General features: G+C 41.3%; 1 protein-coding gene across 2 annotated transcripts in view; it reads right to left on the minus strand.

The window, feature by feature from the left end:
- Positions 1-477: 477 nt before the first annotated feature.
- Positions 478-13,081, minus strand: part of LOC103480019 (receptor-type tyrosine-protein phosphatase N2-like) — a 166,445-nt gene continuing 153,841 nt past the window's right edge. For both annotated transcript variants that reach the window (XM_008434755.2, XM_017309950.1), the window contains exons 15-18: positions 9,560-9,707; positions 8,370-8,443; positions 4,212-4,289; positions 478-633 (exon numbers count right to left, since the gene is read on the minus strand). In XM_008434755.2, coding sequence (XP_008432977.2) covers positions 493-633; positions 4,212-4,289; positions 8,370-8,443; positions 9,560-9,707 — 441 coding nt within the window. In that variant the 3' untranslated portion in view covers positions 478-492. The remainder of the gene's footprint in view (positions 634-4,211; positions 4,290-8,369; positions 8,444-9,559; positions 9,708-13,081) is intronic.

Here is a 13,081-nt window from a genome sequence, read left to right on the forward strand (position 1 = left end):
AGACTGGCGACCTGTCCAGGGTGACCCCGCCTCTCGCCCGGAACGACAGCTGGAGAGGAACCAGCAACCCTCCCGACCCCACTGAGGGACAAGGGTGTAAAGAAAATGGATGGATGAGAAAAGCAGGAAGTCCTGCAGTAAAAACTCCTTCACCTGCATCGTCTCATGCTGCTGCTGGCTTGATGTTGCAGAATGAAACGATGAACTTATCTGATCTTATCAGGTATAGAAATGCTGATAATGTTTCCTCCACCACAGCAAAGCTAAAGCTGGTGATCAGAGCCTGGAAATCTTCCATACATACTGTATATAACATAACTCTGCATATTCAACTAAATGCAAAACTGAAGCTCTGGTGAAGAAGCATCAAACGGAAAGACAGTCAAATCAAGGTCACTAAAATGGTTCCGTTTCATCTGGAAAGCTTTGGATTTGGACGTCATTAATGATTTAAATGATTCATCATAACTTACAGGTAAGAGCTGAAACATTTCAAAGTAGAGCGACCTTTACCTCGTAGATGTGGTACAAGTTGGATCCTTCGTCGGGCCAGTAGTGGTAGCACTGCTTCACCCCGTTCTCCACCAGAGGAGTCAGCATGACGATGACCACACAGCCGTTCTCCCACACCATCTGCAAAGAAAACACTTTAATAAAACGCCTTAAACACGTTACCCTTCAGATCCAGCTTTGGACAGGACTCTGGCTGATAAACACTCAATTTTTTCTCAAATCTAAATGTATCAATCTAGATGGCTAGCATTTAGCTTAGGGATGCACGATACCGATATCTGAGATTTAGTATCAGCCGATACCGATCTGATACAGAAAAACAGCGCTGAATTGATTTTTTTTTAAATCACAGACATACATGTACTGAAATACAAATGTATTTGATAACTCCACAGCGACAGCTTTACAAGTTTGGCCAATTTCACATGTAGAAGCAACACAACTAGGGGTGCGTTGATAATTCGACCAGCTGATAGTGTTACCACCTCAGTCCCTTTCTTACTGTATTTAACAACATTTCAGACAAAACAATCTCTGTCATCCAAAATTTGAATTTCAAGATTATAATCGGCGATCGTCCAGAAAACTGCAATCGGTGCACAACCTTCATTTGTTCAGTCAGTGCAGGTAGGAGTATAACAGCCAATGTAAAATTAATCATAACTGAAACTGACAAAACAAAATCAGTCAAACCTGTGAAAAGTAAACGGCAGCAAACCTTTCAAATGTGTCAGAATGAGGAATTAGGAACTCTAAATATAAATACTCGCTCAGAGCACAAAGCATAGAATTAGACTGGATAGATCTGCCCTGATGGATTGCGCACATTGTCACTGATACCTGATCTAGAATTTTTTTTTTTAATATCGGGATGGATGCAGATATTAAATATCAGATTGGTACATCGAGTTATTCGTGTGAAGTGGCAGAGAGCTTCATGTGGAAGATGATCAACGCCTTTCGAAGTCTGCCAACTGGGACACGGATCTCCACTCACCCACTCAGCTGCGTGTTAGTCTACATTTATTCAGATTGCTATTATTTTGTAAGGACAGAAGAGTCTATTATGTGGGAGGCAGAACGCTCACGCTCCCAGACTTTGGTTAGAAATCGAGCGCTATGAAAAGTAATTACTGTTGCTGTAAAGGCCGTTCTGTCCCTCGACTGGATCATTCGACAGCGAAGCGTTGCCTCCCGCTCGTATTTTTCCTGATGGCGGCCATATTCTCACAGCTGGGCGGGCCGCGCCGCTCAGGAGATCCATTCCTCTCCGATCAGAGATAACAGCCATGCGGTAATGGGAGCTATAAAACAATAGCGCTCTCACATGACTGTGCTAGATGGCAGCGCGCGCTCTTCATTGGATGGTGATTTAACTGATGTTAATTGTTGTCGGTTCTGAGTTACAGCCCCCCTCCCCGCCCCCCTCCTTCCCTCCCTGCTCCCTTCTGCTTTACTGATTAGCCTCGCGGACCCAAAGCCGTGACGTTGCACTTTCTTGAGAAATGGTGTTAATTTGTTTTAGCTGACAGGGTGAGAACTCTCCTGGAGCCGCGCGGACGAGCTCCCTTTATCTAAACCTGAGCTTTGTGAAGTACACATTTTATTCAAACCCATATTTTCCGGTGAAACGTTGAGTGCACCATGAGCGCTTCACGTTGAATTGTTTAAGTCCGGCAGGTTGATCTGCAGCATGATGGATGTGTTGTAATAACATTGGCCTGTTTTGAAACGTAGAGGTCTGATGAAACAGTAAATGAGGTTAACCGATGAGCAGCAGTGGAAAACCAACCAGATGTTTTCACCTGTACAGCTCAAGCTTTATTTTTTCACTTGATTTATAGCTTTCTGTATATTTTTCACCACTCTAAATTTTTATCTTCCCTAAATGAAAGCACCGTTTCTCAGTGTTTTGGTATTTCTGTTCATTTATTCTTGCTTTGCCAGTAACAGATTCTCTCGCTCAGCATCATAAGTAACACCACCCTGTGTTTAACAGTTGTGGTTTCAGATTTAAACTCTGCTTTGGTTTAAATCTTTAATTTCATTTCATCCGCAAAGGAGTATCTAAGTTAATGCTACGTAACAGTGTAGATATCAGACTTTGCAAAGGTTTTTTAAAATCAGTTCAACTTTACCATTCAGTAAATCTAAAAGATGTCAAATGCATATTTTTACATCTTCCAGAGCTAAAGTTGAACTTTTTCCTCCTCGGTGAAAATGAACAAAAATGTCTTTGTACTACTAAAGCATTTAATAATGCTCCATTTTCACTAGCAGTTCATTTTAGCAGCGTTTCTACTCAGGTCAGCTGAAACCAGAATTTATGGAAACTAAATGAATTTCTGGTTTTGCAAGATTATTAGCAGGATATTATTTTAAATACAATTCAAGCGCAGATTTTTCAACAACTTTTTGTCAGCTTTGTTTCCATTCCTCGTACAATGACCGCTGGAGACGGCCACTAAAAATATTTCAGCTCTAACAACTGAGGTAACTGAGATTTTCTGTTGTATGAATGAAAAAGCACAGCATTATTTATCCTAATATAGTAGATAAACTTTTACTGTCTAGTGAAATATAGCAAATTCACTGAGCCCAACTTAAGTATAAAATTATTGAGAAATTAGACCAAAAACTAAAATTGCATCAGACACAGCGTACCGTAATTATTTATGTAGTGAAATTTAATTTGAACTTGACTCTTAATCACTGAAAAGAATTTAAATGAATAATCGATTCTTTGGAATCGGCTGAATGTGAACTGAATATTCCTGAAATCAGTTGTTTTGAAGGTGAGAAGAATTAGAATTAATTTATTTGCAACAATTTGGCTTCAACTGTGTTGTAATTAGCTGGAATATTAAAGAGAATTTGACTGATTTGTTTCTGGAATTAAATCCCATTTTATTTGTCCTAAAATAACAGCTAATTTGATTGTATGCATTTTTAAAAATGACAAACTGAAATCATTTAGGATGAGTTAGATTGAGCCAGACTGGAGGTGGAAATGGATTATAATTGTCTTGAAATCATTACAAATAATTGAATGAAATTCAGTAACATTTATATGAAACAGATGGGAATTAAACAAAGAATTTAAGTTGTACATTTAAACTACTTTAGCTAAGAAGACTTAATCATGTAAGTCGTTTGTTTTTCTGAACCTTTTCACTTCAGATTGAATGAACAAAATAATTTTCATCTTTTATTTTGAGGATTTCAATCCAGAACTGTTCAGAGAACGTGCTCCACCTTGAAGCACTTAAATTTTCTTCCTGCTCCTTGTTCACGGTTACCTGCACAAATCTGAACCCGACAGAGACTTTACTTGTTTGACAAGGCGACCTTTCCTCCCGGCACAAACACCCACCGCCCCAACGCCGGCGGCTAAAATAACTTATCGATCCTCTGCTCTCCAATTCAAACCCAATTCAACATTGGAGACAGCGGGAAAAGGGTTTGCCACCTCCTACGTTAACGACGTATGGCGCTGTCGACCGCTGCACACGTCTGGTGGAGGCGCTGAGCCTTACGTGGAAGGAGAGATTAATAATGACATCCACAAAACAAGACGGCCTCCTGTGTGAGTTGCTGCTCTAATAAAAAATCGGCTGGCTCTTGTTTAAAGGGGGTGTATTGATTTTTGTTGTAATGGTGTATATGTGTTGTGCGCGTGGATTTTCTTGTGTCTTTACCTGCCAGAAATCAGCCACAGTGGAGGGCAGGGGACCCTGAGTGGCGATGTAAGCCGGGTTCCTGGGATCATGATCCATCTGGAGGGAGAGAGGAAGTGAAGGATTAGCAGATGGTTTGCTTCGTTCTCTTCATTCCTTAAATTCATGTAATTTTTTATGTTCATATATTACGTCTTGAACATTTTTTCTTGCTACAGCCACAAACTTCAGTCTAATTTACTAGAATTTGAAGGGGCAGACGAACAGGAAGTGGTGAAAAGTGGCAACGTGAAAGTCTGTCGTACATTTTATTTACCTCACTACTCCCAAAAAATCTAATCTACGCATACAGTGGCTTGCAAAAGTATTAATATCTCTTGAACTTTTCCATATTCTGTCAGATATAATGCTGTTTGCTCCCCGATATTCTCCTAACTGACCTCCGAGGCGTCACGGAGCAGCTGGAGACTAGATCACACACAGGCGGACTCGGTTTTAGGGTTGGCAGCTTCTGAAAGCAACTGGTTGCACTCAGAGAAAAGGGGGCTGAATATTTTGCACATCACACTTTTCAGTTTTTTATTCTCTTTCTACTTCACTAACAAGCCAGCAGATGAAGTATTTTGGGCCTGAAAGTGTTCAAGCTGCCTTAGGGTTCATTATTATGTTCTACATGTTGTTACACAGAAAAAGAAAAAAAAAAAAATCAAATGAGCAGAGCCGTAAAAATGAAGCTGGAAAAAAAAAAGCTTCACTTTAACATCATTAGAGAGAAGGGAACCGTTTCTAAAACTACCCATGTTAGGAACAAACCAAAGAATGGAGGTTTATAAGCCTGGATCCATTTTGGGTTGAAACTGCAGTACATTTACCGTGTCACAGCACCGTTTCTCCCCTCCTCGTTCTCCTGTTCACAGCTGGAAGCTTCGGGGGAGAAGAGGTCGAACAGGAACTCAACTTCTTCTCAAACTTAATGAAAAGTGCAGAGGGATGGTGTAGGCGTCGTGAGCAGGAGACGGCAGAACCAGCGCAGGAAGTGAGTGACACCCCCGCTTATTAGCATGCAAATTGTACGGTAAATGTAATAATTGGCGCGGCCAATTTAGCTGGAGGCAATTACAGAAGGAAGACGGATAATTTCTCGGGCTTTTCCGCACACCAAATTGTCTTTAATGGTCCTCGGTGGCTTTTGTGAATGCCAAACAATAATGAATGTCTAATGAACTTAAAAGGTAGTAAGACAGAGGCGGAAAAAAGGAAGAGAAAAGGGAAAAAAAGGTGACATGTTGCTGGGGGGGTTCTGCTCATTAAAACATCAGCTAGAAAAGCGGCATGGAAAGAAAAATGAAGGCAGAGGTCTGGAGGTTTACGTCTGCATTATCCCGCAGTTACATCTAGTGTTGCTGTTCTGGGGCCGTTCTCCTGTTTGTGATTACAAGTTTCCAGAAAAGGAAATTCTAATTCTTTTATAACTTGTGATGTTTCAGTTGAGAACTACACCTTGCTGCGTCCGTTCCTGAGCGAAGAGCCTCATAAGTCAGATCTAATGCAGAATTATTGGAAAAACATGTCTGGGAAACTCACTTTGTTATTGTTTACATAGTCGGCTTATTTGCTAGTTTGTTCAAGTGCAGTTTTATTATCTGCACATAAATCAAAATGTGAAACAGCAACACAAACGTTAGCTTCTGATTTTCCATCTGGGCCGACTTGGATCGGCTGCTAAACATTTAGACTCGTCAGATCTGGATTTCGACAGGTTTGGATCTGATGCCTTTATTCTGTTTGTAAAAGTGCAAAAAAAAAAGTTTTAAATATTTTTGGCATCTCAGAAAAGCAGTGAACTGACTTTGTGGGGTCTGTGTTGGGAATGTAACACAAAGTTATCAACAGGTTTTACAGAACATGAAGTTCATTTTGCAAATAAGATTTTATCTCTTAAATATTGGAAACTTAAATATTTTTCTAAATTGAATGTGTTTTTTCCAGTTTAATGCAGGTTTTAAAACTGCAACACAGCATCGACTCTGCAAATCATCTGGCTGTGAACTTCTCCAGATGTGCTGCCTGGAGACTTTTTTGACAAATTTTTCTCCTCAGGAAAAAAAAAACGTCGCTGCATGAAAAAGCTGGAGGTAAAGAACGAGTAAAACTGACAGGAAAAGATGATGAAAACCAAGATCCTGGGATCAGGGAGACTTTGCAAACTCATCTCCCGACATCCCTCTTACTTCTTTTCCATCTCGGCGGAGACAAAATGCTTCCTGACTTGTCGAAGTGTCTCCAGAATAAAACCCTGCCATTAATGCAGCTGGAAAAGCACAACTGTCTTCCTCACTACCTTCCAGACATGTTGCTTTAAACAAAAAGCAAACGTGTGGGACGTGACACATGTAATTATCCCTTCTGCTGGCTTTTTGTCTCTTCTTCACTAAGACAGAAGGAGTCAAATCCAGTGGCTGTTTCCATCACTCAGCCTTAACTCTGGGAGGAAGTTTGACAAGGAGGGAGGCTGTTACTGCCGCCTGACACCTGAGGCTGTTTCCAAGGATGAGCGACAATTAAAGGGCAAAACAGAACTTTTGCTGCGTCTTTTTCTACTTTCTCTGAAACTTGATTTGTTCTCAACGCATCTGTTTGCAAATCTCTTTAAAAGACAAACACAGAGCTTCCTCTGGGTTGTTCATGTTTGACTGACTGTTGGAGGCTCCAGCAACCGCCTGTAACTATTTTAAAATGAAAAAATGTTAGAAAGTTTAAGTTTCTGCAGATTACTTCTTAGTAATCTGCAGAAACGTGGCTTCTGACCAGGAAAATCTTAGACACGGCCCTGTAATCCTTGATAAGCAGCTGTAATCACCTAAATTAAAGCATCACCTCTAGGCGTTTGTGTTATTTTCTTGAAAAAAGATTGATGGTTATATATTTATTTATACATATATGTACAATAAAAAAATAGCACATGTTTTCAATTTTTAAGAGTATGAGTCAATGAATGAATGTCATCAGAACCAAGCGGTTTATCCGACATGACAGCAGGGAATCGAATTATATTTAGCTCCACAGCCAATACGTTTTTTAATAAACGAGTTTTATGGTTATTGACAGGCTGCTGGAAGAAGATCCCAAACACGGCTCCTCTTCCTTTGGTCGGAGTGTGGGCGAGCGAAGGATGGAGGAAATTCCTCAAATAAGCACAGCATCCGCCATACGTTCACATCCAGCCTGCTGTATTAATAGAGCGTGTGGGAGGTGGGAGCGTACGCCTGACAGTGATCGTGTGTCAGTGTGGGTGTTTGCTCCTTTTTTCATGTCGTGTGTATGCGTGTGTGTGTGTGTGTGTTTACTGCTCCATGCATGTGCACCCCGGCAGAGTTTGTGCTCCTCTTCGGGCTTCATGTGTTGGTTTCTGTGTCGGGTCTGTTGTTGCATTTTAGATGTTCGACTGAGTTGCTCTTTTGTTCTCAAATAGTTTTGATTTCTTTGGTTTCTCGCTGACAGACACACACCCACACACACACACACACACACACACACACACACACACACACACACACACACACACACACACACGCAGAGAGTGAGCCACTTTTTGGTGTGGCGCCCAGATTTCAAATGCATAGTGTTTCTGTTGCTTTTAATGGAATACCAGTGTATCTGCCTCGAGGGAAGCATAAACCTACTATTCCAACACTGGTTTCCAAATTGATTCCCTCACTTACTGAATTCACATGGCTTTTTTTCTCTCCCCCCTCCCCCACCCGTTTCCTTCCTGCAGGCTGCTTCCCCTCCTTAAATCGGTACCGTGCCGAGAACGGGGCTCAGCACGCCGAGCACAGGCGCAACAGTAAACACAAAGCAGCGTTGAATTAGCATAACCCAAGGTCAGAAACAATCATTTCCCAAGACCCCGCAGATCAATTTGAGTTCCACCAAATGTAAAGCGAGTCCTGTGCATGTCCTTCCCCTGAACGAACACCCGCCCGGGGTGTCTGCTGTATGGAGATCGTTAATATTCATGGTGGAGAGCGCGGGCTCACTGCGAGTCTGCCACCGAAGTTAAGCAAGCGTTGCATCAAAATTTACATCGGGCAGCGGTAGGCTGCTTGTGTTGCCGTGACGCCCCACGGGGGGCGGCGGTGTGAAATGCAGAGTTTAGAAAGCAGATGAGGTGCTTACTACTGGGCTGGCATTGATGTAGTCGGAGTTGGCTTGGCTGTTCTCCACCTTCAAGGTGATTCTGGAGTGATCATCTGGAACAGAAAAATGAAGGATTCAGCATGTTTTTTGTCTCACTCAAGCAAGTTTTAGAATGAAAACAGGATGTTTAGTTGGCACGTCTGCTGACCGAACTTTTAAAACATAAGTTTCATTTTTTCTTATAATGAATCGAGTTAATCTTCAGCTCACGAATGAACTGGTGGAGCCGGATGGAAAACAGAAATCGGAGATGCTCCTTGAAGTTTGATGGGTTAATCCCTAAATCTCTCCCTTCATCCAAAAAGATCTAACAAATTGTCACCACACTTCAAACTTTCTACAGTGAAGCTCTGAAACTGCGGGCGCAGTGATGTGTCAAAGGTTTAATCAAAGGGATATCACACTGATCCCAAAGATTACAGGAGTACAAGCAGAAATCCAAGGACGTTTTAGGGCTAAGATGGTGACTTGTGCATCCAGGGACTTGAAAAGCTCCTTTTTTAGCTTCCAGCAGATGTGCTGCTCATCATCTTCGCTTCATTTTTCAATAAAATTTTCTTATTCAACAGAAGTCAAACCTCACCAGCTTAATTGGCAAAAACAGTTCAGTTTTTTTTCACACACACAGAAGCTTAAGGTGCTTCAAATTGGAAGCGCAATTTATTCTCGACAAACCGCTTTCCCAGTTCACAATCTGGATTTCATTAAGCCTCGGCCCGCTGCAGAGACTGGGACAGCACTTTTTCCTTTTTTTTTTCTAGATGGAGCCATTTCCACAAAGGCTTAGAAATTTTAATCATTGATGAGGCCTGTGCAGGAGAGCTTTAATAGAAAACTAATTTAGAACCCTTCTGCTCGCTGCATCTGCTCCGACTTTCTGATTATAGAGAAAAGGCCTGGAAAACAGAGGCAGAGAGTTTAGCGCCTCCATGTCTGAATGACACCAGGAGGTGCAACACCCAAATCAAGTCGGCCCTGGTGGGTATTTCCTTAAAGATTTGTTAAAAAATAAAAGCTTCAGAAACCGAGAGAACCATCGATCGAGACCACTTTAAAAGATTCTAGCCTCTTCACTGTAAAGTGGAACAAAATAAGGGGAAGTTTAAGACTTTTGTACTGTAATTTATTAAAAAGAAAATAAAACAAGGACAGGTTGGAGCTGTGCTTACATGCCACCACAGCAGTGGAGCGGTTCTTCTTTGCATTGCCGTTCTTCAGGCCGGTGGCGGTTGCGTTGGGCTCAGCCTGATAAGCACACAGAGCCTCCCATTCCTTCGCCAGGCGGTCTTTGTTCTTCAGGTGATCCTCCATGTAAGACTGAAGGAGGCAGGAAGAAGACAAAGTGCAGAAAGTTAAAATATTCATGTGGGGAAGAAGGAGATTCAGTTCTGGGTACAAACATTAAACCGATTCCTTTAGGAACTTTCCATCATTTTCTACAGATCAATGAATTTTAGTCTGATTCTGTGACAGAAGAACATACATTACCCAACTGAACAGGAAGGAGAATGTCATCGTTTTGGATTGAGCCTCTTTAAATCTGAAACCCCTAAACTGAGAGATTCAGCTGTTCTCATTGCCATAAATGCACCATTGTTATCCATTAAGGGGTTAACAATGGATGGAGAGGCTTACATCAAATCATACTCGTGTGTTTGAGTGGCCCAGTCAAAGTTCAGATTCAAATACAACTAATAATCAAATTTGATATTTACAGATTATCTCCATTTAATCTGACTGGGATTGAGTTTCTGTACAAAGAAGAATGGAAAAAAAAAAACTTATGATATGTGGGTGTGCAAATCTGGCAAAACCTTCAAGATTTAATAAGCCATTATTATGCATATATCATAAAATCACAGTAAAATACATTCATTTTCCTCTGAGAATTATCGTACAATTAAATCTAGTAGTTTATAATTTCAGAGTAAACTGACAGAATGAGCTCTGGGTCTTTTATGAAAGAACATAACCTTTCTAATATGAATTTATCTTCCAGTTGGAGATTATCTTCACCAAAATTCAACAATTCAAGAAATCCGGAAAAATCGTGGCACTAAATAACCGAACAGTGGAGCTGAACTGAACCACATGAAGATTCTCTTCTTCTCTGAAGATTAAAAGAAAAACAAATCATTTAGACACCTCATTAGCCTCATATCTAAATGTCCACACGCATAATTTCTTCAGTTTATTAGATGCACCAATGTCATTTTAATCACTGCGCGCCTGTTTAATCTACTCCTGCTCCGAGTCACGATGGCCAGTTTCATCCTCGTTATTACCTACATTCAGTCGGTTTTCATAATTAAAGGCGGCAAGGTGACTTTGAACAATCGCCCTTAAATTAACTTGGCTCCAGACCAAAACAAGTGGAAAAGTCGTGGCTGGTATCTGATGCAGCTCGTTTCTGAGTCGAGAACCGGCGGCGAGCAAAACACAGGCCATCGTCTTTAATAGATGAGGGTCCGAAACGAGGTGGGGTGGTTCTCTAAATGGATCCGCCGATGATTTATGGTGACAATTACAAACGAGGGGCTTATCTTAATCAGAATTAGCTTCCCAAAAAAGGCCTAATGGCTCCGGGCTGAAATGAAAGAAAGTTTGTTCATAAAAGGGAAGCAGCAGCTGAGGAAGACGGAGGAAAATTGGCCTTTTGGTGTTTCTGTGTGCCCGGTTGGCGATGACATGCACAGTGTAACATTAGCCGTCCCTTCCTGCGGTAGCTTCCCCCTATTATACTTGCTAAAAGCAGCCATGATGTAACAGGAGGTCGGATGGTGCAAACCTCAACCTGCACTGTGCTTATTAATGGCAGGAGGTCCAAATAATGACAGAGAACAGGTCCACCCACACAGAGGAAGAAATAAACAGGAAGCAGAAATCAAATGTGATCCACATGAAACAAACACAGACATTTACATGAATCTATCAGAAGACACTTTCAAACACGCACTGTCCAAATTAGATGCCCCCAGCCGCCCTTTACCCCCTGCCCTCCCTCTCCCCCTCTAATGCCAGAGTAATAGGGTTTTGTGGCTGTGTAAAGGGATTATTGCAATCCAATCAGGAGGTGCTGAGATCACCATGTGGCGGCCAAACACTGAATAATCCCCTTACAGCAGGGGAGGGAGGAGGCGCGCAGCTGCCAAAGGTGCTCAATAAAAACCGCTACCGGAGCCGCCATTGTGGCTCTGACGCACCATCCAGAAGCACCTGTAGGAAAGAGCAGCATGGAAGCCAGGCCGCATGGGAGGTGACTTAATGCGGGAGCCATTTTGGATCGACTGAGATGGCGAATGAAAAGGGGAAGTGGGTGGAAGAAATCACAGCGGGACGCAGTTACTGAGCAAGGAAGAGAGGCCAGAATGTAACTCTGCCCTTTATCACGTCCTTATTTAGTGTTTTATTTCTGTTATTACTTCATAAACTTTTTTATGAAGTAATAACAAAAGTGTCTTTTTGATACTTCCAGAAGAAGAAAAGTGAAACCACCCTCTGTCTTTTGCAGTGCCAGACATAATTTTGTATTTTTTTTTATTTTTTAGGGTTTCTGGAAGGTTTTTGAGTTTTGAACAAATTGAGGAGCCTAAAAATGGCTTAAAGGTGACGATCTGAAAGTTGCATCAACAGAGGATCAGGCAGATGCTTCAGCTCTGATCTACTTACTATATATCTCCTCTCAGAGATCTGAACATTCCCATCACAAATCTCTCCAAGCTAGACGAGATGCAGTGCACCTGCTTCAGTTTCACCTATTCACTGATTTTTCTTAGAGCAAATCATCACCTTCCTAAAATAATGGCCTGCCATTCTTGCCAAAAAATTAATTTGTCAAAAAAATAAATAAATAAAAAAACACTACCTCTTTCTTTCTTTTTAAAAGATGTTTTAGGCAAAAAAAATAAATACAAATGACTCACTTTTGGCAAAACAAAATGACATAAATCAGTATTTTAGGAAGGTGACAATATCTAAAATATTCAAGAGAAAATGTAGCTGGGGAAGCTGAAATACCAAAGTGCAGAGCTACCTGTCAGCCAATCCAGGAGAACCATTTATTTTCCTTGATGCCGATTGGCTGTACCTCCAAGAGCGTAAATAAGGAAGATGGTGAATGTTAGCTTCTGCGGTGATGCTAAGACAGTTTCCACTGTGTGTATTAATGCATATTATGGTACGTTTGGTGTGTGATATATTAAAATAAGCGATTTTAGAGGAGGTTTCAAGGGTGTTTGTCATCCCTAACCTGACCTGTGGCCAGGTGTGAGTCTCAGAGTAATTCCTGGAAAACCAGTAAAATAAAGGAGGAAACTTATCTGATTGTTAGAGTTAATCAGCTATAATCAGTTACTTTGGTTAACTGAATCATATTATGTCATATTTTTTTTTCTTGAATCAGAAATGCATGTTGCATCAGCCAGACCTGCACAAGCCTAAGATAAGAAATGATGACTCAGCCAATCACACGGAAGCCCCTCCATGTGTTTAGGAATCCTGACATCATGAAGGCGACGTGTTTGGGTTCAAACTGAAGATCACAGAACTTCAGGGACTCTACAGGGATTCTCTCACTCAGATGATGGTCAGAAAAGGAGAGAACATCCAGAGAGCCTCAGTTTGATGCTTTGATTTCAATACATAGAATCATAATTCACGTAACAAAACTACATCCGGTTTTATTTGCAGAA

The sequence above is a fragment of the Poecilia reticulata genome, linkage group LG17 (assembly GCF_000633615.1).
Source record: "Poecilia reticulata strain Guanapo linkage group LG17, Guppy_female_1.0+MT, whole genome shotgun sequence".
NCBI classification, from domain to species: Eukaryota; Metazoa; Chordata; class Actinopteri; order Cyprinodontiformes; family Poeciliidae; genus Poecilia; species Poecilia reticulata.